Source organism: Ovis aries, chromosome 25, assembly GCF_016772045.2.
Source record: "Ovis aries strain OAR_USU_Benz2616 breed Rambouillet chromosome 25, ARS-UI_Ramb_v3.0, whole genome shotgun sequence".
Classification (NCBI taxonomy): domain Eukaryota; kingdom Metazoa; phylum Chordata; class Mammalia; order Artiodactyla; family Bovidae; genus Ovis; species Ovis aries.
This window is the reverse complement of record NC_056078.1, coordinates 24,055,498-24,083,268: the sequence shown is the minus strand read 5'-3', so window position 1 is coordinate 24,083,268 and position 27,771 is coordinate 24,055,498. Positions and strand designations below refer to the sequence as shown.

Below are 27,771 nucleotides of genomic sequence, written 5' to 3'. Positions count from 1 at the left end.
GAAATGAGAGCTTAAAGGGCAGCTGTTCATATATCCTTTAAAAAGACTGCATCAGTATTTCAAATATTATTATGAAATTGTGTTGCCAGTAAATGTCACAGACATAATACAAACAAAATATATTGTATTAATGAACCCCCAAATTCTATGCGTAATGCTTTGAACTTGTTCAGAATGAATTGCTGTTTTATTGTGAATTTTTAGCTTGTTTTAATACTTGTTTTCCAAAAGCTACTCAAGATGGAATTTTAGCTTCTTTTAAAAAAATGCTGTTATGATCCTGAAGTTGTCTGTTCGTGACTGGGTGTAAAGGTGTCATCATTTAATCTTTCTCTTTCAGTACCATGCGGGAGACTATGAAGTATGTCTATGGACACCATGGAATTCGAAAAGGATTATATCGTGGTTTATCTCTTAATTACATTCGTTGCGTTCCTTCTCAGGCAGTGGCTTTCACAACATATGAACTTATGAAGCAGTTTTTTCACCTCAATTAAAAAAAATAATGATTTCTTTTCCTTAATAAACTCTCAGAGGGAAAAAATAAAATGTTAATTTAATTTGGGGGAGAACATTACTTGAAGGGGGATATTTACCCTGTCACAGGAACCACTGGTATTTAGTACTTGATTTTTCTATTCATCACAAATCAAAAGTGCTTACTATACTTTTTGATGCCAGTAGTTATATTTTAGAACATTGCAAAAAAAAAAAATTCCTAAGCTGATGCTGGTTAATCAGTAAGGTTATTGGAAACCATTTTAAAGTGTTATTTGAAAGCAGAACTAACTTGAAATGAATTCAAGAGGTTGTCTTTAGTTTTATTATGCTATTCCAAGCTTTTAATTATAATCATGATTTTCAAAGACTGTAACATTGGTTTTTGTTATAATAAACAGGCTTGGTTATATTACAGCAGAATGATGAGAACTGACATTTTAAGTTATATGAAACATAGGTTAGAAGCCAGCATTGAAGTATTATTCATAATATGTCTCTTCTCATAATTCTGCTCCACTGGATAAAAGGACAAACACTTTTTCTCTTCATTTTTGATAAATATTGTATTAAAAAAGTAGCCATGTAGACACTCATCAGTAAGTCACAAATTTTCAGGTCTTGCTCAAATGGTATTACCAGTTTCTGAGTGATTTAAGTATGTTTTAAAATTTCACTGTATTTCCCAAGGTCAATAATAATAAATATTAAGTGTCTTTGCTCTCAAAACAGATTAGCATTATAGATTTGTTTTTGTTAGATGATTTGGTGTATGTTAGAAAATTTATTTAAGTGGACTGTGAAATATCCATTAATATAGATGTGAATGTTAAAGAATGTTTCCAAGGTATTATGTTATGACATGTCAACTAGTTCTTCCACATAAAATAATTTTAGTGCAATATAAACTTAAGTAGAGATGTAAAACATGATCTGAATTGCTATCCTTTATAGTAAAATGGTTTAAAATGTAAGAATTCCATTTATTATGTTCAGAGTACTTTTTTATGTTTTATTGTAAGCATGACAAAAAAATGAGAGGGGAACAGTTATAGTTCTGTCCTCCAAAATAGCAATTTGTAGAATTAATATGATTTTTAAGGCATTAGAAAACTAAGTTGAAGTGTTATTTCTGTTTCAATTTTTATTTTTTTTGCATAAAGATTTCTTGTCATATCTTGGTGAAATTATATGAACTGGTTTCATTTTCAAAGTCTTTATTTTACAATAAATGTTTATCTTTGTATGATTTATAAGTATACCCACAGGTGTACATGTGTTCCTAAAACTATTTTGTATATTTCATTTTTGGGCTACACTGTAGCTAAATCCTGCTATCAAATCTCAAGATAATTTAAATGTATAAAATAAGTATCTCAGTTATGTTATCAATAAAGGAGGACTGCAAATATTTTTTTAAATAAAATTTGCATTCTATATCTGTTACAGAGTACTGAGGTTATTAAGAATAAATTTTATTCATATTTCAACAATTACTCCTCTCTTTTAACTATTTACACTATTGAAGCATAAATACAAGCGGTCAGAATGGAAGAATACTTGAAATAATGATAGTATTTATATCTAATTTATTTCAGATTGATAACTCAAAGTGAATCTTGATAGATTATCTTGCATTTGAAGGTCCACTATGTCTGTTTTGATTGCCTTTGTAATTCTTTTCTTGCCTTTTGGTGGGTACAGCCCTCTGGTCTATGGAATGGGACGGTGATTTAGTCTAGAGATTGATGAGTGATGTACCCTTCCTAGCTCTTAATAGTGGCCTGTGTGGAGATTGAAAGTTTAGTGGTGATATATATATATATATATATATATGACTTCCCTGGTGGCTCAGATGGTAAAGCGTCTGCCTACAATGCGGGAGACCTGGGTTCAATCCCTGGGTCGGGAAGATCTCCTGGAGAAGGAAATGGCAACCCACTCCAGTATTCTTGCCTGGAAAATCCCATGGATGGAAGAGCCTGGTAGGCTACAATCCACGGGGTCACAAAGAGTCAGGACACGACTGAGCGAATATCACTATATATATATATAGATATAGATATAGATATAGATATAGATATATATAGATAGATACACACACACACACACACACACACACACATATAGTAATGTCTTATCCCATTTTCCCCTGGTACTCAACATTCATTTATTTAGCACCCATTGTATGCCAGGGATTATGTCAGCATTTTGTGGGCATACCTTGAGACGTCTCTCAGCTGTCCTTACAGTCTGGTTTGGGTTCCCAAGAGCATCTGTCTCTGGGTATTACACTGGCAGAGTACGTACCACACTTTTTGGTTACTGCATGTTTACTTCTGTTCTCCTAGTTGGTTCTCTCATGGGCAGAGTCATCCCTTCATCCCTTTTAAGGAGCACAGTGTATGGCACCATAATAGTTGTTCAGTGATGTTTACTGATGAGCTAAAAGAAGGTTTGGTCCCTGTTTTTGGAGAAAATGTTCTAGTAGGAAGAAATGAGGTACTACTAGTGTAGAGAAAGAACAGTTAAGAAAATTTTTTTTCCCCCACAGATATGTCTTGCTGCCAGTTTGAGCCAGGATGAATGGCAAATAATAAAACCTATATTACATGAGTAATTCATTACCTTGCAGAATTGGGCCAATGATATCTGACATACTTATATAGCAACCATATACTTAAATACTTCCTCAGATCAATTCTTTGAATATCAGACACTGTTAGGCACTAGGAACCAATGACAAATAATGCATCATGTATATTTCCTGAGGATTTACTGTGTTCCATTGCTTATTTTAAGCACTTCTGATGCCTTAACTCTGTTTCTGCAACAATACTGATAAGAACAGTACTATTAAATACTCCTTTTTTTACAGTTGGGATGATTGAGACCCAGGGAGCTCAAGTAACTTGTTCAGGTTCACACAGTAAGTGGTGGATCTACAATTCAGATTCAGCCAGTCTGAATCTGCAGCTTTGGCTATTAGATATGATGCTAGTAGACACACTAGCATCCATCAACACACTAGTATCCTTCCTATTCAGGTAAAACTCTAATATGTCAAGAAATACAAATCAATTAATAGAATGATTAGTTTTTGGAAAGTGCCTTTGTTGTTTTCCCCATTTTTGAGATTGGTAATTTATGTTCTTTTTAGTTACTGGTTTAACTGGAGTCTTATCAATCTTTTGAATTTTCTCCATTGTCTGATTTTTATTTTGTTAATTTCTGTTTCTAAGTACAAATAATTGCTGATTAAAGTAGAGTGATCTTTATAAAAATATAATTATGCAGGGGCTTCCCTGGTAGCACAGTGGTGAAGAGCCTGCCTGCAAGTTCAGGGGATACAGGTTCAGTTCTGGTCCAGGAGGATACCACATGCCATGGGACAGCTAAGTCACAATTAACTGAGCCTGTGCTCTGGGGCCTGTGAGCTGCAACTACTCAAAGTCCTTGAGCACCTTGAGCTCATGCTCTGCAACAAGAGAAACCACTGCAATGAGAAGCCCAGGTACCGCAACTAGAGAGTATCCCCCACTTGCCACAACTATAGAAAGCCTGTGTGCAGCAATGAAGATTCAGAGCCGCCATAAATAAAGATAAGTCCCTTAAAACAACAACAAAAACCCATAATCAGGCAATTTTATTTCCCTGCTGAAAACCTTCCAGGGCATCCCATTGCATTTAGAATAAAAGACAAAATCATTACCATATCTTATACAGCCCTAAGCAAATCCATCTGCCTTGTGTCTACTCCAACCCTGTTTGCTGCTATTCACAGCATGTTGTGAGGAAGCTAGGCAGTCCCTGTAGAGGCTAGCCTCAACTTGCCAGCCATTTGAGTAAAGCATCCTCAAAGTTGATTGCTCAGCTTCCTGATGATGCTTCATGGACAAAGAAAAGCTTTCCTCACAAAATCCTGCCCAAAATGAAAATTCATATGCTGAAAAAGTGGTTGTTTGGTGGTTCAGTGGTTAAGACTCCATGCTGCCAGTGCATGGGGTATTGGTTCGATCCCTGGTTGGGGAGCCAAGATCCCACATGCTGCATGGCTTGGCCAAAAGATTAAATAAATTTTAAAAATGATTTTTTTATATAGATTAGATAATCATAGCAGGTATTCATGGAAAACCTACAGCTAGCATCGTATTTAATGGTGAAATATGAATGGTGAAATGTTTAACCCCTGACGTCAGTAGAAGACAAAGATGCCCAGTGTCAGAACTTCCATTTAACCAGTGAACTTAAGTAAATGATGGAGAAGGAAATAGCAACCCACTCCAGTATTCTTGTCTGGAAAGTTCCATGGACCAAGGAGCCTGGTAGGCTATCGTTCATGGGGTGACAAAGAGTTGGACACGACTGAGCGCTTCACTTCACTTAAGTAAATGAAGTTAAAAACAAAGACCAGAGGAAGAAGTAGAACTTCCTCTATTTGTAGATGACATGATTATTTACATAGAAACTCTTAATGAATCTACTACTATCAACTTCTCGCAATTACTAGCAAGGTCTCAGGATATAAGGCAAATTTTAAAAACTATTTTTATATACTAGCAGGAAGCAATTGAAAAAAATCTCATTTAAAATAGCATAAAAATCTAAAATATTTAAATTTAATAAAATATACAAGAGTTTTATATTGATAATTATAAGATATCGCTGAGAGACATTAAAGAAAATCTATATAAATGGAGAGAGAAACCAGGTTTATGAGTTAGAGGTCTCTATATTTTAAATCAATTCTCAAACCGGTTTTTAAGTCTAATGCAATCTCAATCATACTTCCAATAGGCTTTTTGTAGAAACTCACAATTTTTATACTGTGTACAAATTTTTATACAATTCAGTTTTTATACAAACTCATTCTAAAGTTTGTAAAGGACCTAGAATGTCCAATGGAGAAGGAAATGGCAACCCACTCCAGTATTCTTGCCTAGAAAATCCCGTGGACAGAGGAGCCTGGTGGGTTGCTGTCCATACGGTCGCACAGAGTCGGACACGACTGAGTGACTTAGCATGCATGCATGCATTGGAGAAGGAAATGGCAACCCACTCCAGTGTTCTCACCTGGAGAATCCCAGGGATGGGGGAGCCTGGTGCGCTGCCGTCTATGGGGTCGCACAGAGTCGGACATGACTGAAGTGACTTAGCAATAGCAGCAACAGAATGTACAAAGCAATCTTTAAAAGAACAAAGTACCTGTCTGTATGACTTCCTCTACAGCTGTAGTAATCATGACAATGGGGTGCAGACACAAGGATTGACAAACATCAGAAGAACAGAACAGAGCCAGAAATGGACCTGAACTTAATTTGATTTTTTTCTTCAACAAGGTGCCAGAACAATCCAGTGGACGATGAGAAGTCTTTTCAGCAGGTGCTACTGGGAAGACTGGATATACACATGGTTGGGGGGGAAACATGACTCATTCTCTACCTCATATCACATACAAAAATTAATTTGACATGGATCATAGACCTAAATGAATAAAATGGTGAATTTCAAGAAGAAAACGGAGAATATCTTTACTTCCTAGGAGTTGGCAAAGATTCCTTAGGTCACAGAAAGTGAAAAGGATAGGTGAAAAATGGATAAATCAGTCTTGATATAGGTTAAAACTTATGCATAGCTAAAGATCTTGTTACTGAACTGAACTTGGGTCTACTCACCTGTGTAGTAGAGCCACTGACACTGTGTTGTGGTGAAGGAAAGTGCAGCATTTATTATAAGGTGCTAATACAAGAGGAATGGATGGCTCTAATATCTCAAAGTCCCTCAAAGCGTTTCAGCAAAGCATGTCTTGATAATTTTATAATAATAAACCTGAATGTGAAAGACAACTTAAAAAAAATTCATTGGAGTATAGTTGATTTACAATGTTGTGTTCGTTTCTGCTGTATAGCAAAGTAAATTAGTTTTAGATATACATATACCCACGTTTTTAGATTCTATTCTGATATAGGTCATTACAGAGTATTGAATAGAGTTCCCTGTGCTATACAATAGGTTGTTATCTATTTTTTCCAAAGTTATCTATTTTACATATAGTAAATATTATTTTTGAGTTGGGTGATACCCTTATGAAGTATTTATTTTTTACTCATTTCTGTATATTTTAAATATTCCATTGCATATTATTTTTAAAGGTGGCTTTTATAGTCTGTGTATATAAAAAAGTGATTTTTAATTCAAAAATTAAAAAAATAAAAGTAAAAGAAAAGTGAATCGGAGTTGAAATTGGATACAGCCTTGATAAAAAATTCTTTAAAGCCGGTTTCCTCAGGAAGGTGGCTAAGAGAGTAAGTTCCATCAAGGTAACATCTTCAGAATGGGAGGTGCTGGGTCACGTTACAAGCCTGGGAGCTATCTGATAATGAGGGCCAAGCTAATGACAGAAGAGAATGTCCTAGAGAATGTATGGTGGCTCTAGTGGGAAAGAACCTGCATGCCAGCGCAGTAGACTCGAGAGACAGGGATTTGATCCCTAGGCTGGAAGATCCCCTGGAGGAGGAAAATGGCAATCCACTCCAGTATTTTTGCCTGAAAAGTTCCACGGGCAAGAGGAGCCTGGTAGGCTACAGTCCACGGTGTACACGAGCTGTACAATGAGCTGGACACGACTGAACACACACACACACACACACACACACACACACACAAAATGTAAGGGTGCTTGGGATTCCACTGTACAAGTGGAGGGACTGCCCACGGATAGGAGGCATTACTGAAAAAAATGGAAAAAGGTTATAAAACAGGGAACAGATAGATTTAGTCATGGCATGATGAGGAAGTTCTCATCTGACAGCTTCCATTTTCTCAACTGAGTTTTCCAGAAAAAAAAAAAAAAAGGTTTTTTTCTTTTTTTTCAAAGAGTGAAAATTTCCAGATTCAAACAAGGGAAGCCTGAGTTTGGACAACAGCAAATAGTTCATTCATTCTAAGTGCCTGTGTTGGACACATGGGTCGGCGAGTCTAGAGAAAGAGCGGAACCATTTAGTATGGGCCAGATTACGAAGACTCCGAGTTTTCCAAAGCCTAAGGCAAAGGAGCAAAGGCGCCTTCCGGTTCTTGATTCCGCAGGTGCGACTCTCCACGAGCTACTCATTTTGCGCTGGAGGAGCTGCCTGCGCATGTCTCTTCGGACCACTGATAGTCGGCGCATGCGCACAGCACCTCGTGGGCTCGCGCTCCTTTTCCCCTCCACTGTTGCCCCCGGGTTCCCCTGATTTTACCCGGCGGCAGTTTGCGATCTCGGCGGCCAGAATGGAGCGAGTGGACGAACTGGAGCTGCTAATGGAGAAGAGTTTCTGGCAGGAGGCTGAGCCGCCGGCGGAGCTGTGAGCGGAGCGGGGGGTGGGCCTGGGTGTATAGCGGGAGATTTGAAAAGAAAAGAGGGAAGAGGCCGCATCCACGCCTCCGCGGACCCGGGCTCCGAGCGCAGTGACCGAGCTCAGGTCCCGGCGTTCCCGACGAGCTTCCGGAGCTGGGGTCCGCTTCGCATCCTCTCTCTGGGGCCAAGCCCGAGGCAGAGCTTGAATACTTTTCCTCCTCCAGGGGTTCATTCTTAACCTTCTTCCTGAATTTGAGGAGTCTCAGCCACCTTACATGTCTTCAGGAAAGGAAATTGCAACTACAAGATCCTTTTCTTGAAGTTTAGGTGGAGAGTTATCCAGGGAGAAGTCTGTACTCTCAAGTCGGCTTAAATGATTGGGGAAACTTGACCCGCAAGCATAGTGTAGAATTTCTGTCGGTAATGAGGCTAATTATTGTTGACGGATGTTTGCGCTTTGGGTTTTGATCAGCAATACCTTTTGGGAGATCCTTAAAGCGACCCAGCTGACTTTAGCAAATTCATGGCCCGTGGGTACGTGGGGTAGGTGAATGAAGCGGTTACAAAATAATTGTGAAATTTACTTTCCCGTTAGAAATAAGAAATTTCTGAGTTATTCTATGAAGAATGGTTAATGTGACAGGTATTAAGCTTGCTTTCTCTCCAAAGCATGAGCTAGTTGATCCCCAATGGAATTTTATAGGATTTCCTGCATTAAATAGTAGGTTGGACTAAATGTCTAAGTACTCGCCTAATTGAAATCTTAATATAATAATGAAACTCACAGGACTTTCAACAAACTGCCCATACTACATTTTCCCATAACATCATTTATGTTCAAAAGGATAGTGTCCTAGACGTCTCCTTTTACTTGTACTTTGGGAAGGCTTGCACCAGTGGTAGGAATTTGTTGTTTAATATTTTTCAATTTATCATTAGCCCTCATAATCATAGATGTCCCAAAGAACTCCTCATAGAGCTTATAGTTTGAAAAACTCATATCATGAACGTTTTAAATGGCATTCCTTCTGGGAAGTAGGGCTTCCCTGGTGGCTCAGAGGTTAAAGCGTCTGCCTGCAGTGTGGGAGACCTGGGTTCCATCCCTGGGTTGGGAAGATCCCCTGGAGAAGGAAATGGTAACCTACTGTAGTACTCTTGCCTGGAAGATCCCACGGATGGAGGAACCTGGTAGGTTACAGTCCATAGGGTGGCAAAGAGTCCAACCCAACTGAGCGACTTCACTTTCTTTCACTTTCTGGGAAGTTTTTTTTTTTTTTTTTTTTCTGTAATAGGAATTCTGCTATGCCCCTGCTCTCTTAATTTTTACTTCTTTTAGCCAGTGATCATTGTTATAGGCTTTCCAGAAGAAACCTAGAAGGTTTGTAGGTAAAGGAGAATGGATGGCTTATTTCATGCTTGTGCTACAGTAGTTTTGTATGTGTTATGCTTTAGATTTCAGAAGAAGAAGGTGGAAGCTTCCTTTTCTAAGATAGTTCTGAGCCGAGGAATGGATAACCGGTACCTGGTATTAGCAGTCAATATTGTACAGAGTGAAGAAGGAAACGATGAAAAGCACCTAATCATCACTGCTTCCCAGTCGCTAGAAGATAAAGAACTGTGTATCCTTAGGAATGACTGGTAATTTTTGTGTGACTTTGAGCAATGATGTGGCAGAAGCTTAAGGGTACTGTCTTAAAAACTAACATGTGGGCTTGTATGGATGTTGCAATGATTTAATTGTTAATAAAGAGAATAGATATGAACTCAGATTAAATCTGCAAAAATTGTGCATCTCAGGTCCTTTATTCCAAAACTTGATGTTCATTGTCATTTGAAAATCACGTGCAAGGGGACTTATTAAATTACTACTTCCTATTTCCCAGTACTTTCTGGGATTGCAGCTTAAAAACTCGTTTAGTTCTCACTAAGGGCAAAATCAGTCTTAAGAACATGCTTAGACTCTAGATTTCCCTACTTGAGCAATATGTGGTATGTGAGGGGTGAGAGGGAGATGCAGAGGTGAAAGTCTGACTTTGTCTAGGCTGCAAGTTTGATGGTTTGAACTAGATAAATATAATTTTGTTCTTAGTATATTGGGTTTGGCATCATGCCTCAGGACTTACAGAAGCTGTAGACATAAGTTTTACAGAATGAGAGAATCATTAAGAATGAGAGAATTATTATAACAACCTCATCCATACTTGGAGCTGTATGTTACACTATGAATGATTTGATAGTTTTTGCAGTAGGTGATGCAAGACCCCAAAATTTAGAAATTATTTCTTTATATAAAATATTCATTTATTTTTACAGCCCCTTAACATGTTTAAATGTAGGAATCTAAATTTTGTGTACTTTATTTTTAGGTGCTCTGTACAAGTAGAACCAGGGGACATCATTCATTTGGAGGGAGACTGCATATCCGATACTTGGATAATAGATGAAGATTTTGGATATTTGATTCTATATCCCGACATGCTGATTTCTGGCACAAGCATAGCCAGTAGTATTCGATGCATGAGAAGAGCTGTCCTGAGTGAAACATTCAGGGTAAATAATATTAACAGCCAATGTTTCTACAGGGTCTTAAGACTTTACAGAGCACTTTTACACTCTTATTTAATCCTCCTAACAATCTTGTGAAGTAGATGGTATTAATCAGCTGCATTTTACATTTTACAGATAAGGAACATCAGGCTCAGAGAAGTGACGTGACTTGTCCAGAGTTACTGTAGCTAGTAAATGGCAAGGCTAGGATTCAAGGCTGGTACCCTAAGAATCCTTTGAATCTTATTTAACATTTAATAAAATAAGCAATTCTAATAATAAGATAAATAATTTGAGCGATAAAATTTTTAATTTAATACATCTGGGTATTTCTAAACTTGGCTTCATGTGATTCGCAGTAAAAATATGACAGTCTCTTTTAAAGATATTATAATGGAAAATTTCAAACATACACAGAGATGGTTATTATAAACTCCCATGTACCCATTTTGTTGTTCTTAAAGATTGTATTTTGCAACTTAAAACTTTATTTTGCAAATTAAAGCTGAGGATTTAAAAAACATATAAGTACAATATCTTTATCGTACCTGATAAAATTACCAGTAATTCCTTAAGTTAATCTAATTCTCAGTTTATCTCTTAATGTCTTTTGTCAAAAATGTTTTTATTCAGTTTGTTAGCATCAGTATGCAAATGAGGTCTTTGTATTGTATTTGGTTGATATATCTCATAGTTTCTTTTATCTGTATTCTGCTTTTCACCCACTCCCTTTCAATGCCATTATTTTTTGAAGAACTTGGGTTTTTTTTAATTGTTAAGTTTTTTCTTTCTCTTAGAGTATTCTTCTTTATACAGTTTGTATGTATATAGAAAATTAAAAAATAGAGCTAAGCAAGAGGAGAAAAAGAAGGAAAAACCCCTAAGTAGATTTTCTAATAGTCTTAGTTATCACTTATTTGTAGTTTTTTTTTTTTAATTGGTTGTTTTCTTCAGCTGTTGGGGGGGTGGGTTACTATTAACTTCTGTTTTAACTGCATATTATAAAGCAGACCTGAATACCTTAATCTTTTAAAACTTAATTTTGAAATAATTTTAGACTCACATAGAACTTAAAAAATTAGTACAGGGAATTCCTCTGTAAGTTAATTTTTTAAATTACTGATGGGTGTTTTGGTGGACTTAATCTTTTTTTTTTTTTTTTGATAGTTTCAAGGGGAAGATCCAGGCTAATAAAAGAGTTCATTGAAAAATAGTTTTTGAGTGTCAAGAGCTTGTTAAAATCTCTGCTGTAGGGAATTCCCTGATTGTCCAATGGTTAGGACTCGGCACTTTCACTGCTGGGGCCTGGGTTCAGCCCCGGGTTGGGGAACTAAGATCCCACAGCTGGGCAGTGCCACCAAAAAAACAAAAAATCTCTGCTCTGAGTTATTTTGTGTTTGAGTATTTTACTCACATGAGTTTATAAGCTGTGCCCTTATTGACTATTCTATGTGGGTTTATTATAAAGTGAAAATAGAGACAAATTATGTTAAATATTAATATTTTAGAATATATTTAACTTTTTCCATATAGGTTGTTTTTAATTCTTTCAAAATGGAAATACAGTGATTTGAAAAATATCTTACTCATAAAATAATTCAGGTAATTCTAAATTGAAGAAAGTGAAAGTCACCTATAATTTCACTCACCAGAAAAGAATTGTTTAATATTTTGGCATTTGTCTCACCAGTGTGCTTTGGCTATGCTAGTTCAATAGGTTAGGTAATAAATATAGAATCATGTCCATTGATATGTTGTGAAATAAATGTTTATATGACCTTTTTTTTTATAGAGCTCTGATCCAGCCACACGCCAAATGCTGATTGGTACACTTCTTCATGAAGTATTTCAAAAAGCAATAAGTGATAGTTTTGCCCCAGAAAAGCTACAAGAACTTGCTTCTCAAACTATTCAAGAAATAAGGCATCTGAAGGAAATGTAAGTAATTAGGAGAGGAACTCTAGATACAGTTTTGTTATATAACTTCTTCCCTGGCATCTATAAGATATTTGGCAATCTTAGACTATTAAATATGTCAGTATAATACTAGAATGCAGATTTCAGGGTTGCCGTATCCTACCGCAATTCTGTGAAGAGCTTCTGAAATTGCAGAACAGGAATTCTTTGGCTAAAAATATCTAAACTTTCTATTGTATGCACAATAGGCCCCATAGCTGCACTCAGAAAATGGGAACTTTTTGTTTTACTTCTAGAAACATTGTGACATCCTGAAAATTGTATGGGGTTGGGAATCAGATGACCTCCTTTCAGATTCTAGCTTTGCCAGATTTATGACTGAACAAGTTACTGAAAGATTCTGAAAAGGGTGATAATACCTGTTTTGCAGACTTTCTGTGACAGTGGAGATAATGTATGGAAACCCACAAATGGCTAATCATTGGCATCTTATGAGTGACTACCTGCAGAGGGATTGGCATATTCTTTGTTTCCTCCTTCACTTTTATTGCAGTTCATCTTTTTTTTTCACAGAAGTGTTTTTATTAGTGGTGATTTTGCTTTCCAGACTGGTTGACATAAACCTACTTCTCCTGGTGGTAGTTCTGTTTATTTCATTGTTTAAATAGGAAAAATACGTTCCATAATTCCATAGCATTTTACTAATACATACAACCTGTTGTCTTTTTAAAGAAGATTTCTTTATATTTTGGCTGTGGTGGCGTGGCTCTCCGTTGCTGCACTTGGGCTTTCTCTAGTTGCAGTGAGTGGGGGCTGGTCTTCACTGCGGTTCATGGGCTTCTCATTGTGGTGGCTTTTCTCTTGTTGTGGAGCACAGGCTGTTGGTGTGCAGGCTTCACTAGTTGCAGTGCTTGGGCTCAGTTGTTGCGGCTCATGGGCTCCAGAGCTTGCGCTCAGTCGTGGTGCACAGGCTTTGTTGCCCTGTAGCATGTGGGGTCTTCCCCAACCAGGGGTCAAACCATTGCACTGCAAGGCAGATTCTTAGCCAATGGACCACCAGGGAAGCCCCAACCTATTGTCTTAAAAATGTTTTAAAGAGGACTTCCCTGATAGTCCAGGGGCTTAGAATTCACCTTCCGATGCAGGGGATATGGTGGGTTCAATCAATTTTGTTCAGTAATGTTCTTTGAAGTGTTTTTTTCCCCTCTAGGACAGGATCCAGTCTGAGGACATTTTTTAAGAAAATATTTATCTATTATTTGGCTGTGCCAGGTCTTAGTAGTATCATGCCGGATCTTTGGCTGTGGCATGTGGTGGGATCTAGTTCCCTCACCAGGGAACAAACCTGGGCCCCTTACATGAGGAGTCTTAGCTGTTGGACCGCTAGGGAAGTCCCCTGATCTGGGTATATTTAAAGTTTTTATATATACTGTCAGATCACTCTACATAGATATTGTCCTGTTTCTTTCTTTCATTTTTTCCTGTCTTATTGAGATGTCAGAAAGTGTGTGTTAGTTGCTCATTCGGGTCTGACTTTTTGTGACCCCATGGACTGTAACCTGCCAGGCTCCTCTGTCCATGGAATTCTCCAGGCAAGAATACTAGAGTGGATTGCCATTTCTTTCTCCAGGGGATCTTTCCAGCTTTAGGGATTAAACCTGGGTCGCCTTCATTGTGGACAGATTCTTTACCATATGAGCTACCAGGGAAGCCCATTGGGATATCATTGACATATAATATTGTATTAATTTAAGGTATGCAACATAAAGATTTAATATGTCTGTATATTTCAAAATTCATTTTGCATTTCTGTAGGCAATACATTGGTCCTTGTTTCCCCCACATCCTCACCTATATCATCCACTGGAAGGTGCCAGATTTTAAGTAGCCATTTTCAAACAAATAGCTTTTGCCTTGTGTGGGGTGATTGCTTTTCTGTAGGTCATTTGGGGCACTTTGCGGGCACTTTGGTATTAGCAGTTGCTCCCTGGTTTGAGATATTTCAGTTTTGCCTTCAACCTGAAGTTGGTTTTGTGCTTAGGCCAAGCTATCTTGGCAGAGCTAGGGTTGCTACTTCTGTCTTTCCTGCTGAACTGGCTCTCCTAGAGGACTATGATAGGGCTCTGCTCTGTTAGTTCTGGTAAGCCAGAGTTAGCAGAAACCTAGGAAAGAGGGAGCTTATTAAATTTGATAGTAGAAATGTTGCAGAGTTATATGGTAAATTTGCAGTGTTCTGGAGTCTCAGAGTTTGATGAATATGTTATTATGGTGCTATCTTTAGACGGTGAGAAAATGGTAAGGTTTGTCGTTTGAAAGGAATTTGCAGAGTATTGGTGGTTATGCTAGTACCCAGGTGAACTCAGGGCTGCAGGGAGAAAATAATGCTAATAAATTATTAAAACACAGTGTGAAAGTGAAAGTCGCTCACTTGTGTCTGACTCTTTGGGACCCCATGGACTGTATAGTCCATGGAATTCTTCAGGCCAGAATACTGGAGTGGGTAGCCTTTCCCTTCTCCAGAGGATCTTCCCAACCCAGGGATCGAACTAGGTCTCCTGCATTGCGGGAAAGGGAACCCCAAGAATACTGGAGTGGGTAACCTATCCCTTCTCCAGCGGATCTCCCTGACCCAGGAATTGAACTGGGGTCTCCTGCATTGCAGGCAGATTCTTTACCAACTGAGCTATGAGGGAAGTCACGAAACACAGTGTAGAGGGACCATAAGGGTTAAGAACTTAAATTCCCAAGCTGGAGCTGTGTGTCCTTTGGAAGCAACTTCTGAGCTTCAGTTTCTTCAGTTCTAAAAAGGGATGACGATAGTAGTATCTCACAGAGAGCTAAGGAGGATTGAAAGTGTTCATGTAAAGCACCTAGAATAGTGCCTGGCCTAGAGTCAGCACTATATGAGAGTATTCACTGTTTTCATTTTCATATCTTGTTGAATTCTTGTCCTATGCCAAGTACCTTACATAGCCTGTTTTACTTGATCCTCAAACTAATTTGTGTGGTAGTTATCATCTCACCTTATGGATGAAGAAACGGAGGCTTGGTTAACAGTGAATGGCTCAGGGCTTCCCTGGTGGCTCATTGGTAAAGAATCCACTTGCCAGCGCAAGAGACACAGGTTTTTGATCCCTGGTCTGGGCAGACATGCTGCAGTGCGACTAAGCCTGTGTTCCACAGCTATTGAGCTTGCACTCTAGAGTCTGGGATGCACAATTACTGAGCCCATGTGCCGCAGCTTACTGAAGCCTGTGCACCCTAGAGCCCGTGCTCTGCAACATGAGAAGCCACCGCAAAGAGAAGCCTGCACACTGCAGCTAGACAGTAGCCCCCACTTGCCGCAACTAGAGAAAAGCTTGCACAGCAGCAAAGATCCAGCGCAGCCAAAAATAAATAAATAAAATTATTTTTAAAAAAGAGAGAAACAATGACTGGCTCAAAGTTATGCATCTAGTAAAGATGTGTAAATAAAGAGTTAGGATTCAAACCTAAGTGTGGTCTGACACAGACACACGTGTGCTGTTGGTATTCTGGAGTAGTTGTTAAGGTTGTGATGCTTAAATATACAGATGGAGCTGGGAGAACCATCCAGGGAAGGTGATAGCAATTCTCAGAACTTTGTGGTCTCAGGACCCTGTTAACACTAAAATACTATTGAGGACCCTAAGAGCTTTGGTTTACAAGTGTTATATCTATAGATAATTACTGTATTAGAAATGAAAGGTGAGGCAGTTTTAAAATATTTATTGATTAATTCTAAAATAATAACAGCCCATTCCACATGAACATAAATAAGTTTAATGAAAAATAACTATTTTTGAAAGAAATTTAATGAGACAAGTGGCATTGTTTTACGTTTTGGCAAATGTTTTGATTTTATAACTTAATACTAGACACCTGGTTTCTTAGATCTGTTTCTGCATTCTCTATATTGCTATATCATGTGTGTGTATGTGGACTCGGAAATCTCCACTGTGTACTCAGGAGAGAACAAGAGCAAAAAGGCAAATAATGTTGTAGAATTATTATGACACAGTTTTGACCTTGCAGGCACCCTGAAAAACTGAGACTAGATTCTGTTAGTCTTTCCTGGTTTTTGACCCAGGAAGTTGATAGTCCTTTGATTTAGTAAGGCTGATGTTCCATTTCTGTTTCTATGGCCTTTTTTCCTCTTTTACATTTCTACTTTCCATTGCTGGGCTTCAGGACCAACAGTTGTGGTTTATTTTTTCACCCTTGAAGTGTAACTGGGACCTATTAGACCTGAGATGGTAGGAGTTGGAGCCAATATAAAATTTGATGTCATGTCACTGTTACTTGGATTTTTTTGTGTGTATGTGGTAAAATACACATAGCATTAAAAAAAAGTCATAATCTTTTATTTTTTACTTTTGGCCACGTGGCGTGCAGGATCTTAGTTCCCCTGCAGTAGAAGCCCAGAGTCTTTACCACTGGACCACCAGGGAAATCCCCCAAATCACAGTCTTAACCACTTTTAAGGGTAGAGTTCAGTGTCATTAGTACATTGACGCTGTGTAAACGTTACCATCATCTACTTCCAGAACTTTTTAGTCTTTCCAAACTGGAACCTTATATCCACTGAACAACTCCTCACTTCCCCCAGTCGCTGGCAGTCACCATCCTTTCTGCCTCTGTGGATTTGACTAGTGCAGGTACCTCGTGTTAAGTGGTCATGCAGTACTTTCTGTTATTGGCTTATTCAGTATAATGGCAAGCTTCATATATGTTGTAACATGCATCAGAATTTCCTTCCTTTGCAAGGCTAAATAACATTCCATTGTGTCACATTTAATTAATTTTTTCAGTCGTTGATGGGTGCTTGGGTTGCTTATGAACGTTTTTGTCCTTGTTTACTTTTTTCATATTTAATATTTCTTATTTTGATAGGTACCGCCTAAAATTGAATCAAGATGAAATAAAACAAGAGGTAGAGGAGTATCTTCCTTCATTTTCTAAATGGGCTGGAGATTTCATGCATAAACATACTTCAACTGACTTCCCTCAGATGCAGCTCTCTCTGTAAGAAACCCATTTTTGTGTATATGGTGTTTATATGTTTAGTCCAGGATTTTATTCAAGATGTTGAATTAAAGCTTTTTAGAGGTCAAGTTGAACTTACCAGATGGCACAGTAGTAAAGAATCTGCCTGCCAATGCAGGAGACGCAAGAGATGTGGGTTTGATCCCTGAGTTGGGAAGATCCCCTGGAGTAGGAAATGGCAACCCACTCCAGTATTCTTGCCTGGAAAATTCCATGGACAGAGGAGTCTGGTAGGCTATAGCCCATGGGGTTGCAGTCATACACCACTGAGCGACTGAGCACACACACAGAGATCAAGTTCTGAAAACTAGCCTTTTTGTTTGCTTGCTTTATATATTACAGTCCTGAGTATCTTTCTCGGACCCCCCAAAATAATCTAATGAATAGAAATTATATTTTCACTTTAATAAAATTTATAATTTTGGGATGTAGGTATGGTTTTTTTTTAATAAAATTTTCAGTTTGTAAATATTTGGGGGTGTTTCTTAATATCACATATATTTCTCTGTGTTACTATAATGTATGGACTGTTTCATGTTGATTGCCGTGGATTTGTACTTTATGTTTAAATACTGTGTTTAGCCATTCAGTACTGTTTGGCTTTCGGTTGGTTTCTTCTTTTCCCGCTTAAAGTAGCATTGGTATAAATTTGTTGGTAGTCCTTTTTTCCTCCCACTGTTTGCCCATTTGGCAAATATTTATTCCATGCCTAATGTGTGCCAAATAGTGATCTAGGCACTGGGATCGTAGTAGTGGAAAAAAAAAAAAAGCTGCTGACTTCATGGTGCTTCTGTACTGCTGAATGGCAGTGAACAGCAAGGTGCCAGATCATAAGTTTAATGTAGAATAATGGGGAGGGTAAGAAAAAGGAGTTGAAGGGACGTATTTCCATAGAATAATCATGAAAGGCCTCTAATAAGGTAATGTTGAGCAGGAACCTGAAGAAAATGAGGGAGGGAGCCATGCAGCTATTTCTGTGAAGAGCACTCCAGGCAAAAGCCCTGTGGCTAACGCACCCCTGCCAGTGTGGCCGGAACGGAGTGAGGTGGGAGCGGAGGAGCAGTCCTAGTAGGACCAGCAGCTGTCCTAGGGCCTCTGCAGCCTTGCAGGACATCGGCTGCCATGCTCATTCCACGGCCAGATGTGATCTGGCTACCACGGGGAGCCACTGCAGGGTTTGCACAGAGAGTTTTGATACCATTTCTTTCTTTTTTTAAAAAATAGGCACTGTTTTATTTTTCTTTAAATAGTCATAACTTCCTTTTACATCAGTATTCTTCATCTTTTCTCAATATTCTAGATACTTTATATTGTGACCTTTTGTGATCTGAACTCGTTTTAAGATTTTTGAGTCAGAAGTCTTGGGAGCAATGAGTTCTTTGGACCACTATGTTTTCTCAAGTTCTCTGTGGTTCAAAGGACAGACTGAGCCTGGTTGTGAATCCCAGTTTTGCCACAGTTTTGCTGTGTAACTTTAGGCAAGTTCCTTTACCTCGCTTTGCTAGTTTCTGTATTGATCTGATTTACTTTTGAAAGGATCAATCTGGTTGCTCTTTTAAGACTATGTTGTAGGATAAGGGCCAGAGGTTGTGAGACCACTTTGGAGGTCCTTGAAGGAATCCAAAATGGAGATGGTGGTGGCTTAGACCAGAGTGAGAGTTGTGCAAGTGATGAGTATCACTTGGAGTATAGTCAGATTTTCAAGGTAGAGGTGATAGATTTTGGTGCAAGGTGATAGATTGGGTGCAGGGTATGAGGGAAAGACAAGTCAATGGTGATTCTAGAGGAGAAAACATGAGAGTGGGGTCGAGAGAGAATGGTAGAAGAGAATTTGAAATCAGGGAATGTAGACTAGTATTGACAGGTATGTAGAAATGGAATGTTAGCCAGAGGCTTATGTGGGATTAAGAGAGTTTTGTTTTAAAGATGGGAGATACAGCACATTATATGCCAAGGAGAAGAATTCCATAGAGGGCAACATTATTCTTAAAGCTCTGTCACTGAGTAGAAGGGAGGGAATGAGAGTGCACAAGTTGAGGAGTGGACCTCATGGAGACAGTTATTTCTGTATGTTAAAACCTCAGAACTGGGCTACTTTATCCAAGGTACTTGGAAAATGTACAACCTTTTACATATGGCTAGAATTCTTTGAGAATTTTTAAAGTCAGTTTAGAAGGTTATCAGCAGTGTTTCAATGTTCTGTGCCTGCTGGTAGGATTTTATTTATTTATATTTAATTATTATAATTATTTATAGTTGAGTGACTTTCAGTATATTCATAGAGTTGTGCAACCATCATCACAATCAATTTGTCAATAGGAACTTTGATATGTATTTAAAAAGTACGTAGTGGTTGTGTTCATTTTGGCAGTACCATACAGGAAAATATGAAAGATACAGAGAAGATTATCATGGCCCCTATACAAGGATGGGGCTTCCCTTGTGGCTCAGCTGGTAAAGAATCCGCCTGCAATGCGGGAGACCTGGGTTTGATCCCTGGGTTGGGAAGATCCCCTGGAGAAGGGAAAGGCTACCAACTCCACTCTTATGGCCTGAAAAACTCCACGGACTCTAAAGTCTACGGGGTCACAAAGAGTTGGACATGAGTGAGTGACTTTCACTTTACTTTACTTTATACAAGGATGACACACAAATTCATAAAGCATTCCATATTTTTATAAAGAATACATATCACTTTGTTGTATACCTGAGACTAACACATTTTAAATCAACTGTACGTCAATTAAAAAAACACTTAGTGGTTAAAAAAAACAAAACTAAGGCTTATCTTACTGTTAGAATTGGGTGTATTTATCACATTCTTTACTTTTGTGTGGTCGTAAATTTACTTACCTGAAAAAAAAAAAGAAAAAACAGCTAGAGTAAATTGGTTAATGTTTCTCGTTTTTATTTTCTTTAAGCTGCTGCTAAAGTCACTTCAGTCGTGTCCGACTCTGTGCGACCCCATAGACGGCAGCCCACTAGGCTCCCCCGTCCCTAGGATTCTCCAGGCAAGAACACTGGAGTGGGCTGCCAGTTCCTTCTCCATTTCTTAAAGCGTTTATTTATTATTTAATTTTTGGCTGTGCTGGGTCTTTGTTGCTGCGGAGAGCATGTGCCACTCACTGGTTGTGGTGCGTGGGCTTCTTAAGTTGCGAAGGCTTCTCTTATTGCTGAGTGCAACCGCTGGAGCGCAGGCTCAATAGTTGTAGCACACGGGCTTAGTTGCTCTGGGACATATGGGATCTTGCTGTATCAGCGATCGAATCTGTGTCTCCTGCATTGCAAGGCAAATTGTTTACCACTGAACCACCAGGAATGCCCCTCTTATAGTGTTCTTAAAAATGAATTCATAAATGCTTTGTTCTTTGTTTCTTTGGAGCAGATTGCTATGTCTTGCACAGGGGGTGACCCTTGGTGCATAAGTCTTCACTGTGATAATCTGCTAAGTGTCTATTAAACAGTCATTCTTTTCCTGGTTCTTTGCTTTGTTTTGTAGTTTTTCTGTAATTTTGGTCTCTTGATTTTCTGTAATAATTACAAACTTAATTTTGTTTTCCATCGTCCCTCACTGTTTCTTTCTAGTTGTTTTCCCTTCCCTCCCTCCCTTTCTTTCCTTCCTTATTAGAGTCATTCCTTTCTTTTTGAGCCATCTGAATTTGCTTGAGGTTTAGAGTTGTGGTGGATATCCATTTTTATCGTTGTTTTTGGTATTAGTTTTTCTGTCACTGTTATTTTAGCATTTTGTTCACACGTTTTTTCTTTTGGCTGATCATTTTTGCAGTGTCAATAAGCTGCCGTTTTCCTCATAGTCTTATGGACTTTTCCATTCAGCAAACATGTATTACATGCTGTATCTGTGCTCCAGATCGTTCTAGATGTTACAGGGAGACTAAAGCCCTCCAAGAACTCAGTGTATTGGTGGTAGCTGAAAACATAGAAGTGCAGGGGGGTTTCTGAGAGAGAACAGCAACCTGCTGAAGGCAGCAGAAGAGGCATAGAACCCTGGGAGGTAACCATGCATAAGGACACAGGGAGAAGACGTCCCTGGTGGTCCAGTGGCTAAGACCCTGAGCTCCTAATGCAGGGGGCCCGGGTTCGATCCCTGGTCAGGGAACTAGATCCCACATGCTCCGACTAAGACTCAGTGAAGCCAGATAAAAATAATAAATTTAAAAAAAAAAAAAAAAGGACTCAAAGAGTAGAATTCATCAAAGGAGGCTTTGGGTGGGCCCTTGAGGGATTTGGTAGCTTAGAAGCAGTGTATCATGGAAGCTTAGGAAAGTTTGGGATTCTGAATCATCTTTGATCTGAAAGGGATTTTGTGATTAAGTCTTAGATTTCCAGTAGGAAAGTGAGGTGGTGTGACATGGTTTTATGTGAAAAAATGGTGGTAGAGCAAAGTTCAGAATAAAGAATTTCTTGATTCCCAGCTTGGTATTCTCATCTCTGTGTCTTGGTATGAGACTCTTCTTTGTTTCAGTTATTTCTGATAGGGTTTTATGTGTCTGCTATGAAGCAGGCACTTTTCTATGCTTTAATTTGCATCATTTCCCCAGCAGTTTATAGCTAGCCTTTAAAAAAAAAGTCTTTAGGCTTTAGAGCAGAGAACGAGACCCTTAAAAGCTATTTAAAGAGATAACCTTTCTTCATCTTCGTGACATTATGTTCTCTGCCAGGTGGTTCTCAAAGGAGTTTTACAACATTATGTTGATGAAAAGGAGAGTAGTTAAGTATAAAGTACTGTCATGTGTTCTACAGATCTAAGTCTAAAACCATATTGCTTCTTTTTCTAGAGGAATGAAGTTTAGTATAGCGACATTAATAAAAGTTTCATTATCCGTCTTCTGTTAAATATCTGGGCTTCTCAGGAGGCTCAGTGGTAAAGAAACCACCTGCCAGTGCAGGAGACGTGGGTGCGATCCCTGGGTGAGGACGACCTCCTGGAGAAGGAAATGGCAGCCCACTCCATTATTCCTGCCTTGGAAATCCCATGAACAGAGGAACCTGGCAGGTTACAGTCCATAGGATTGCATATGACATTTGATATTTAATAAAGTTTGCTTTATTTTAGAGACATATATTCAAGTGTGTCATGATCAGATAACTTCTAGTGAGAAAAAAACAGATTAATATTTAAGGAATTTCTGATAAGTTGTGGCTTCCCCAGATTTTTTTATTGTCCTCTTCTGAGATTGCAGAACTATACATATTTTTTTAAAGATTATATTTGAAGCATCCTGAAACAGTTTTTAAAAAATTATTGAAGATAGCACTCTTTTTCTTGGAATATTTTCTGATTTATTAAGAAATAGTTGCCTGGGACTTCCCTGGTGATTCAGTGGTTAAGAGTCTTTACTCCCACAGCAGGCAGCATGGGTTCGACCCCTGGCACGGGGAACTAAGATCCCACATGCAGCATGGCAAGACCAAAAAGTAAGCAAATAAAAAAACAACCTATGAAATTAGTAAAACAAGTCAACTAAATCATGTATTCTGAGAGCAGAATTCTTATACTTTTTAAATCTTGATTTTTATATGATATAAAATGTTTTATTACTAGCAACTTTATCCTTTTCATTTATCCATTTCATTTCCATTAGGTTTAGTATTCAGTTCAGTTCAGTCGCTCAGTTGTGTCCGACTCTTTGTGACCCCATGGACAGCAGCACGCCAGGCCTCCCTGTGCATCACCAACTCCCAGAGTTTATTCAAACTCATGTCCATTTTACTAAATCTAATTCCATTAGTCTTAGTATTTTATATGGCTTTGAGTATAAAATAGGATTAATAAAAGATTGCTCTTATCTGGCTTTATTTCTGCAGAATCATTTCCTGCTCTGAAAATGAGTAAATGTTAGATAAGAGTACAGGAGGCTTTAAAAGTTATTTTCATCTCTTCTGATTCCTTTGACATTCACAAATTCATTTTTTTTCCTCCTTCCTGTGTTCTTACCTTATTTAACAGTTAAGATATTAAAATCAGAACCTTTTATAATACTAAAAAAAATGTTGAGTATCAGTTTTAAGTATTGATAGTGGCAGAGGTGTATTCATTTAATGATTAAGGATGTAATGAGTATAGGCGCACCCAAGCTTCTCCAAGGATTGTCATGGGGACAGTGGGGTAGGGATGACGTGTTGGTTGATCAAGCCCCAGATGGCATAGATAATAGGAAAAGACAGCTCATCCATATTCAGTTTAATAGGATATTACATGAAGACATAGGTCCATTGTTACCTAGGGTGCAACCGCATGCAAGCCATTATATGTTAATCTGTGTAATAATTGTATATCAAAATATACAGATTGTCATAGTGGCTCCAGCAATCTAAGTAGTGAGCTTTTTGCAATAATATAGACCTGAAGAAATACAGCCCTGAGTTAGGAAGATTGTCATAGGAATGAACTGAAAGGCACAGATGATAAATATTAAGAATATTTAAATTATATGAGTTAGACACTACAAGATTCAAACTTGACTGTGCATCAGAATCACTTGGAGTTTGTTAAACAAATTTCTGGGTCTCACCTATACAGTTTCTGAACAAGTTGGTCTGGAATGGGGCCTGAAAATTTGCATTTATGACAGATTCCCCGGGTAATGCCAGTGCCACTCATTCAGGAAGCATGCCATGGGAATCATTGCCATAAAGCTCTGTAGGCTCGTTCCCATCCTCACATTCCCTGTGTGCTAGCATGAAAGAAATGAGCAAAGTGTTCTAATTAAATTAAATAAAATAGTTCAATTAAATATTTCTATTTAAATTTTTTCTGTTTTTTTTTTTTAGGCCAAGTGATGGTAGTAATAGTAATTCAACATGTAATATTGAAGTGATAAACTCGCTGGATATTGAAGAAAGCATTTGGTCCCCTAGGTTTGGATTGAAGGGCAAAATAGATGTTACAGTTGGTGTGAAAATACATCGGGGATGTAAAACGAAATATAAGATAATGCCGTTGGAACTTAAAACTGGCAAAGAATCAAATTCTATTGAACACCGTAGTCAGGTATGATAAGAAAAGTGTCTGAATATGTAATATGTTTAAATTTTTTAAATGTTTAAAAAGTAGTCTGCTTTATATATTTTGATTCAGCTCAGGTAATTTTTAATGTAACCCAGCGTTTCCTAAACGTAATTTACCACAGAGTTATTAATTTCATGTAACATCTACATAGGATGCTCTTTAGGAAACAGCAGTGCAAATTCATTCTTTTATTTTTGACCTTTAATCTGATTAAACTGATTTTTATTTAAAATGAAATACAGAACTAACTGTACCTTACCATTATGTTAAATTCAGGTTTTTTTAAATCTTCTTCTCTTTGGTAAAGATGACAATCTTCTATTGGCCTTCAAAACTGCCTAAAATAGTATACTAATTATAGTGAGTTAACAAATAAAAATAATTAACATAAAGTTATGTTTTTTTTTCTAATTATTTCTGATCCCTCTGCCAGCCTCCACACTGGCAATCTATGGTATGTCCTAGACACTTTTAAATAAGCAAATAGGAGCTTCCCTGGTGATCAGTGTTTAGGACCCAATACTGGGGCCTTGAGTTCAATACATGGTTGCGAAACTTAAGAGCCTACTGAATTATATAATCAAGGATTAAAGAGATTTTTCTCTTATTAAATCTTTCTTGTCATTCTTACTTATGTAACAAATATCAAAGGTAGAAAAATTAGATTTCCCCTATTAGAAAACTCAAATATTTCACTTTAGTAAAACAGAGATAGCTGAAATTATGAATAAAGACTTGGTTAGATTAAAGCCTTCTTGAGAAAGGAAAATCATGCCAAGATACAAGAAAAGCTGTTTTTGAAGTCAAAGATTTGAAGAAATGTGTTCTATATATAATAGAGGCTGAAAGTTTTCACTTGTTTAAGGACATGTTTGATTGAACTCACTTTTGAATGCTAACAGAAGAGAGATATAAAGGCATTTCAGTGTCTAAAGTGGTCTAGATTCAAAGACCTTTTTTCTAAGGCCACTGCTCTAAATTAAAGTGCCTTCAAGGCAAGAAATATTATTGTTTTTAATTTTGTTCAGTTGGAATTTTTATCTTTTCAAGAAGAGAAGTTGTAGAAAGAACTTCTAAGAATACAGTTGTATTGGTTGTATTTTTAAAATGAGAAAACTGATTTGAACAAGGCTCAAACAAATATACTGGTGTGTGTATTGCATATTCAGGGTGTAAGAAACAAGCAGACAGAGAATTATTGTAAATCATTGATATATATATAGGTATTGTGAGTGAGGAAGGAGATTTCTCATCTTATGGCGTTTGACTTTCTCCACTTTGGTAATACAGAAAAAGCTTATGTTATAGACTAACTTCATTTAAGGAGGATTTTTATTTTGTAAGTGGGATTATATTCTAAAAATTCATTTCTAAGTTAGTAATTTGGCATTTGAAACATATTTTCTAAAGGAAAAATATTATATGGAGCTGTGATATCTAAACCAGCTCACAAAAACCTATTTAACTTGTGATATAGTTGAATTAAACTTGTGATATAATTGAACTATAATAATGTTGTAAAATTTCATTCCAGCTTCCTTTTATCATTATATGAAGGGAATGTCATTCAGATATTTTTCCCTTTTAATAAATCCCAGAAGCAGAGTCTTCTTCCTTCTGCCTCAGTTCCTGTGTAGGGAAAAATTAACATAGAAGGACCATTAATTTGGATTGACTCTCTTGGTCCACAGCCCCAGGGTTCATAAACCTTGTCGTTTATGAGTTCATTTTAATTTTTAAAAGTTTTATTTGGTTACCTATGGTTTCCCTAGTGACTCGAATGGTAAAGAATTCATCTACTGGAAACCTGGGTTGGGAGGATCCCCTGGAAGAGGGCATGGCAAGCCACTCCAGTATTCTTACCTGGAGAATCCCCTGGACAGAGGAGCCTGGTGGTCTATATTCCACGCGGTCACAAAGTCCATGGTGATACAGCTGAGCAACTAAGCACAGCACGTTCTGTATCAGGCAACACAAGTAGAGTGCTTGTGAGAAGGCCTCCCAAAGCATGTTGAAGCAAAGTCGCTCAGTCGTGTCCTACTCTTTGCGACCCCATGGGCTGTAGCCCACCAGGCTCTTCCATCCATGAAGTTTTCTAGGCCAAGAATACTGGAGTGGGTTGCCATTTCTTTCTCCAGGGGATCTTCCCGACCCGGGGATCGAACCCGGGTCTCCCGCATTGCAGGCAGATGCTTTACCGTGTGAGCCACCAGGGAATCCCAAAGCAGGTTACATAGGTTTAAATGTTACTGCTAAGGTGTTTTCATGAACTGAAGGAACTACATCTAACTTGTCTTAGATGGTTTCTCTGAAGAGCGCCACATAAACCTAATGCACTTGATGCCACCTTCTGTTCTGGAAAAAGCAGTAAACTCTGTAGAGTTAGTCTCGTTTAGTTATCCCAGTTATTATGACATAAATAATATGCATTTTATAGTGTTTAATTCATTTACTTATTTTAAACAGGGAAAATCGTGTCTAACGACTGTTAACTTCAAAATGTAAAACCTCTCTTGATTGATTTCCCTCTTACATTTATTGGAGACCTAAACATTTACTATCTAAGAAAAATTCTAAATATTTGTTTCTGTGTAAAGTGAGAAATATATACTACGTTTGTTTTGTGGAAACGAAACAGTTAGGCATTTAATTTGCTGTATTACCTGTATTGAATTCAGATCATGTTATTTTCAAAATGGAAATAATTGAATTGACCTTTCGATTTTAAAATGATAATATGTATTCAGAATTCCCTGGTGGTCCAGTGGTTGGGACTCTGTGGTTTCACTGCCCAGGGCCTGAGTTTGATCCCTGATGGGGAATTCGGATCCTACAGCCATGAGGTATGGCCAAAAAAAAAAATTATAATATATATTGATTGTAAAACATATATGAAAATATTGAAAATTAAAGTTTTACTTGACAAAATGTACTATGTTTTCACAGCTTGTTCTGTATACACTGCTAAGCCAAGAGAGGAGGGCTGACCCCGAGGCCGGCCTGCTCCTCTACCTAAAGACTGGCCAGATGTACCCTGTGCCTGCCAAACATCTTGATAAAAGAGGTTAAGCTGTTTTCTCTCAATTTCACTTCTCAGGGTTTTGTTTGTTCATTGTTTTTTTCCCTTTAACTTTTGCTGACACACATTTATACCTGACAATCAGTTGTTCACTGTGCTTGCTAGGCCTAAAACATTTTGTAATTTATAGGTTGTGGTACTTTTTAAAAAAAAAAAGAATTTTGACAGTGTACTATATAATTGAAAACATTATTAACTTTTTTATTATGTAAGTTTTTTTGTGTCATATTTTAGATTCCACATATAAGTGATATCATACAGTATTTGTCTGTCTCTCTGGCTTATTTCAGTTAGTATGAT

The 27,771-nt window shown here is 37.8% G+C and overlaps 2 protein-coding genes across 8 annotated transcripts in view; both read left to right on the top strand.

Annotated features, from left to right (window-relative positions):
• SLC25A16 (solute carrier family 25 member 16) overlaps positions 1-1,937 on the top strand; it is a 28,899-nt gene extending 26,962 nt beyond the window's left edge. For 2 of the 3 annotated variants that reach the window (XM_015104396.3, XM_027962174.2), the window contains one exon: positions 341-1,937. In XM_015104396.3, coding sequence (XP_014959882.2) covers positions 341-497 — 157 coding nt within the window. In that variant the 3' untranslated portion in view covers positions 498-1,937. Of the gene's footprint in view, positions 1-312 lie in introns of all 3 variants that reach the window. The other variant, XM_027962175.2, reaches the window with a different exon arrangement.
• Positions 1,938-7,680: 5,743 nt separating this feature from the next.
• The window catches only part of DNA2 (DNA replication helicase/nuclease 2), a 38,159-nt gene continuing 18,068 nt past the window's right edge, over positions 7,681-27,771 (top strand). For all 5 annotated transcript variants that reach the window (XR_006058031.2, XM_060406838.1, XM_060406837.1 and 2 more), the window contains exons 1-7: positions 7,681-7,841; positions 9,287-9,472; positions 10,201-10,384; positions 12,174-12,319; positions 17,210-17,341; positions 24,155-24,374; positions 27,339-27,456. Coding sequence is in view for 4 of the 5 variants with exons in the window: in XM_060406838.1 (XP_060262821.1) it covers positions 7,768-7,841; positions 9,287-9,472; positions 10,201-10,384; positions 12,174-12,319; positions 17,210-17,341; positions 24,155-24,374; positions 27,339-27,456 (1,060 nt within the window). In the remaining variant the exon portion in view is untranslated. The remainder of the gene's footprint in view (positions 7,842-9,286; positions 9,473-10,200; positions 10,385-12,173; positions 12,320-17,209; positions 17,342-24,154; positions 24,375-27,338; positions 27,457-27,771) is intronic.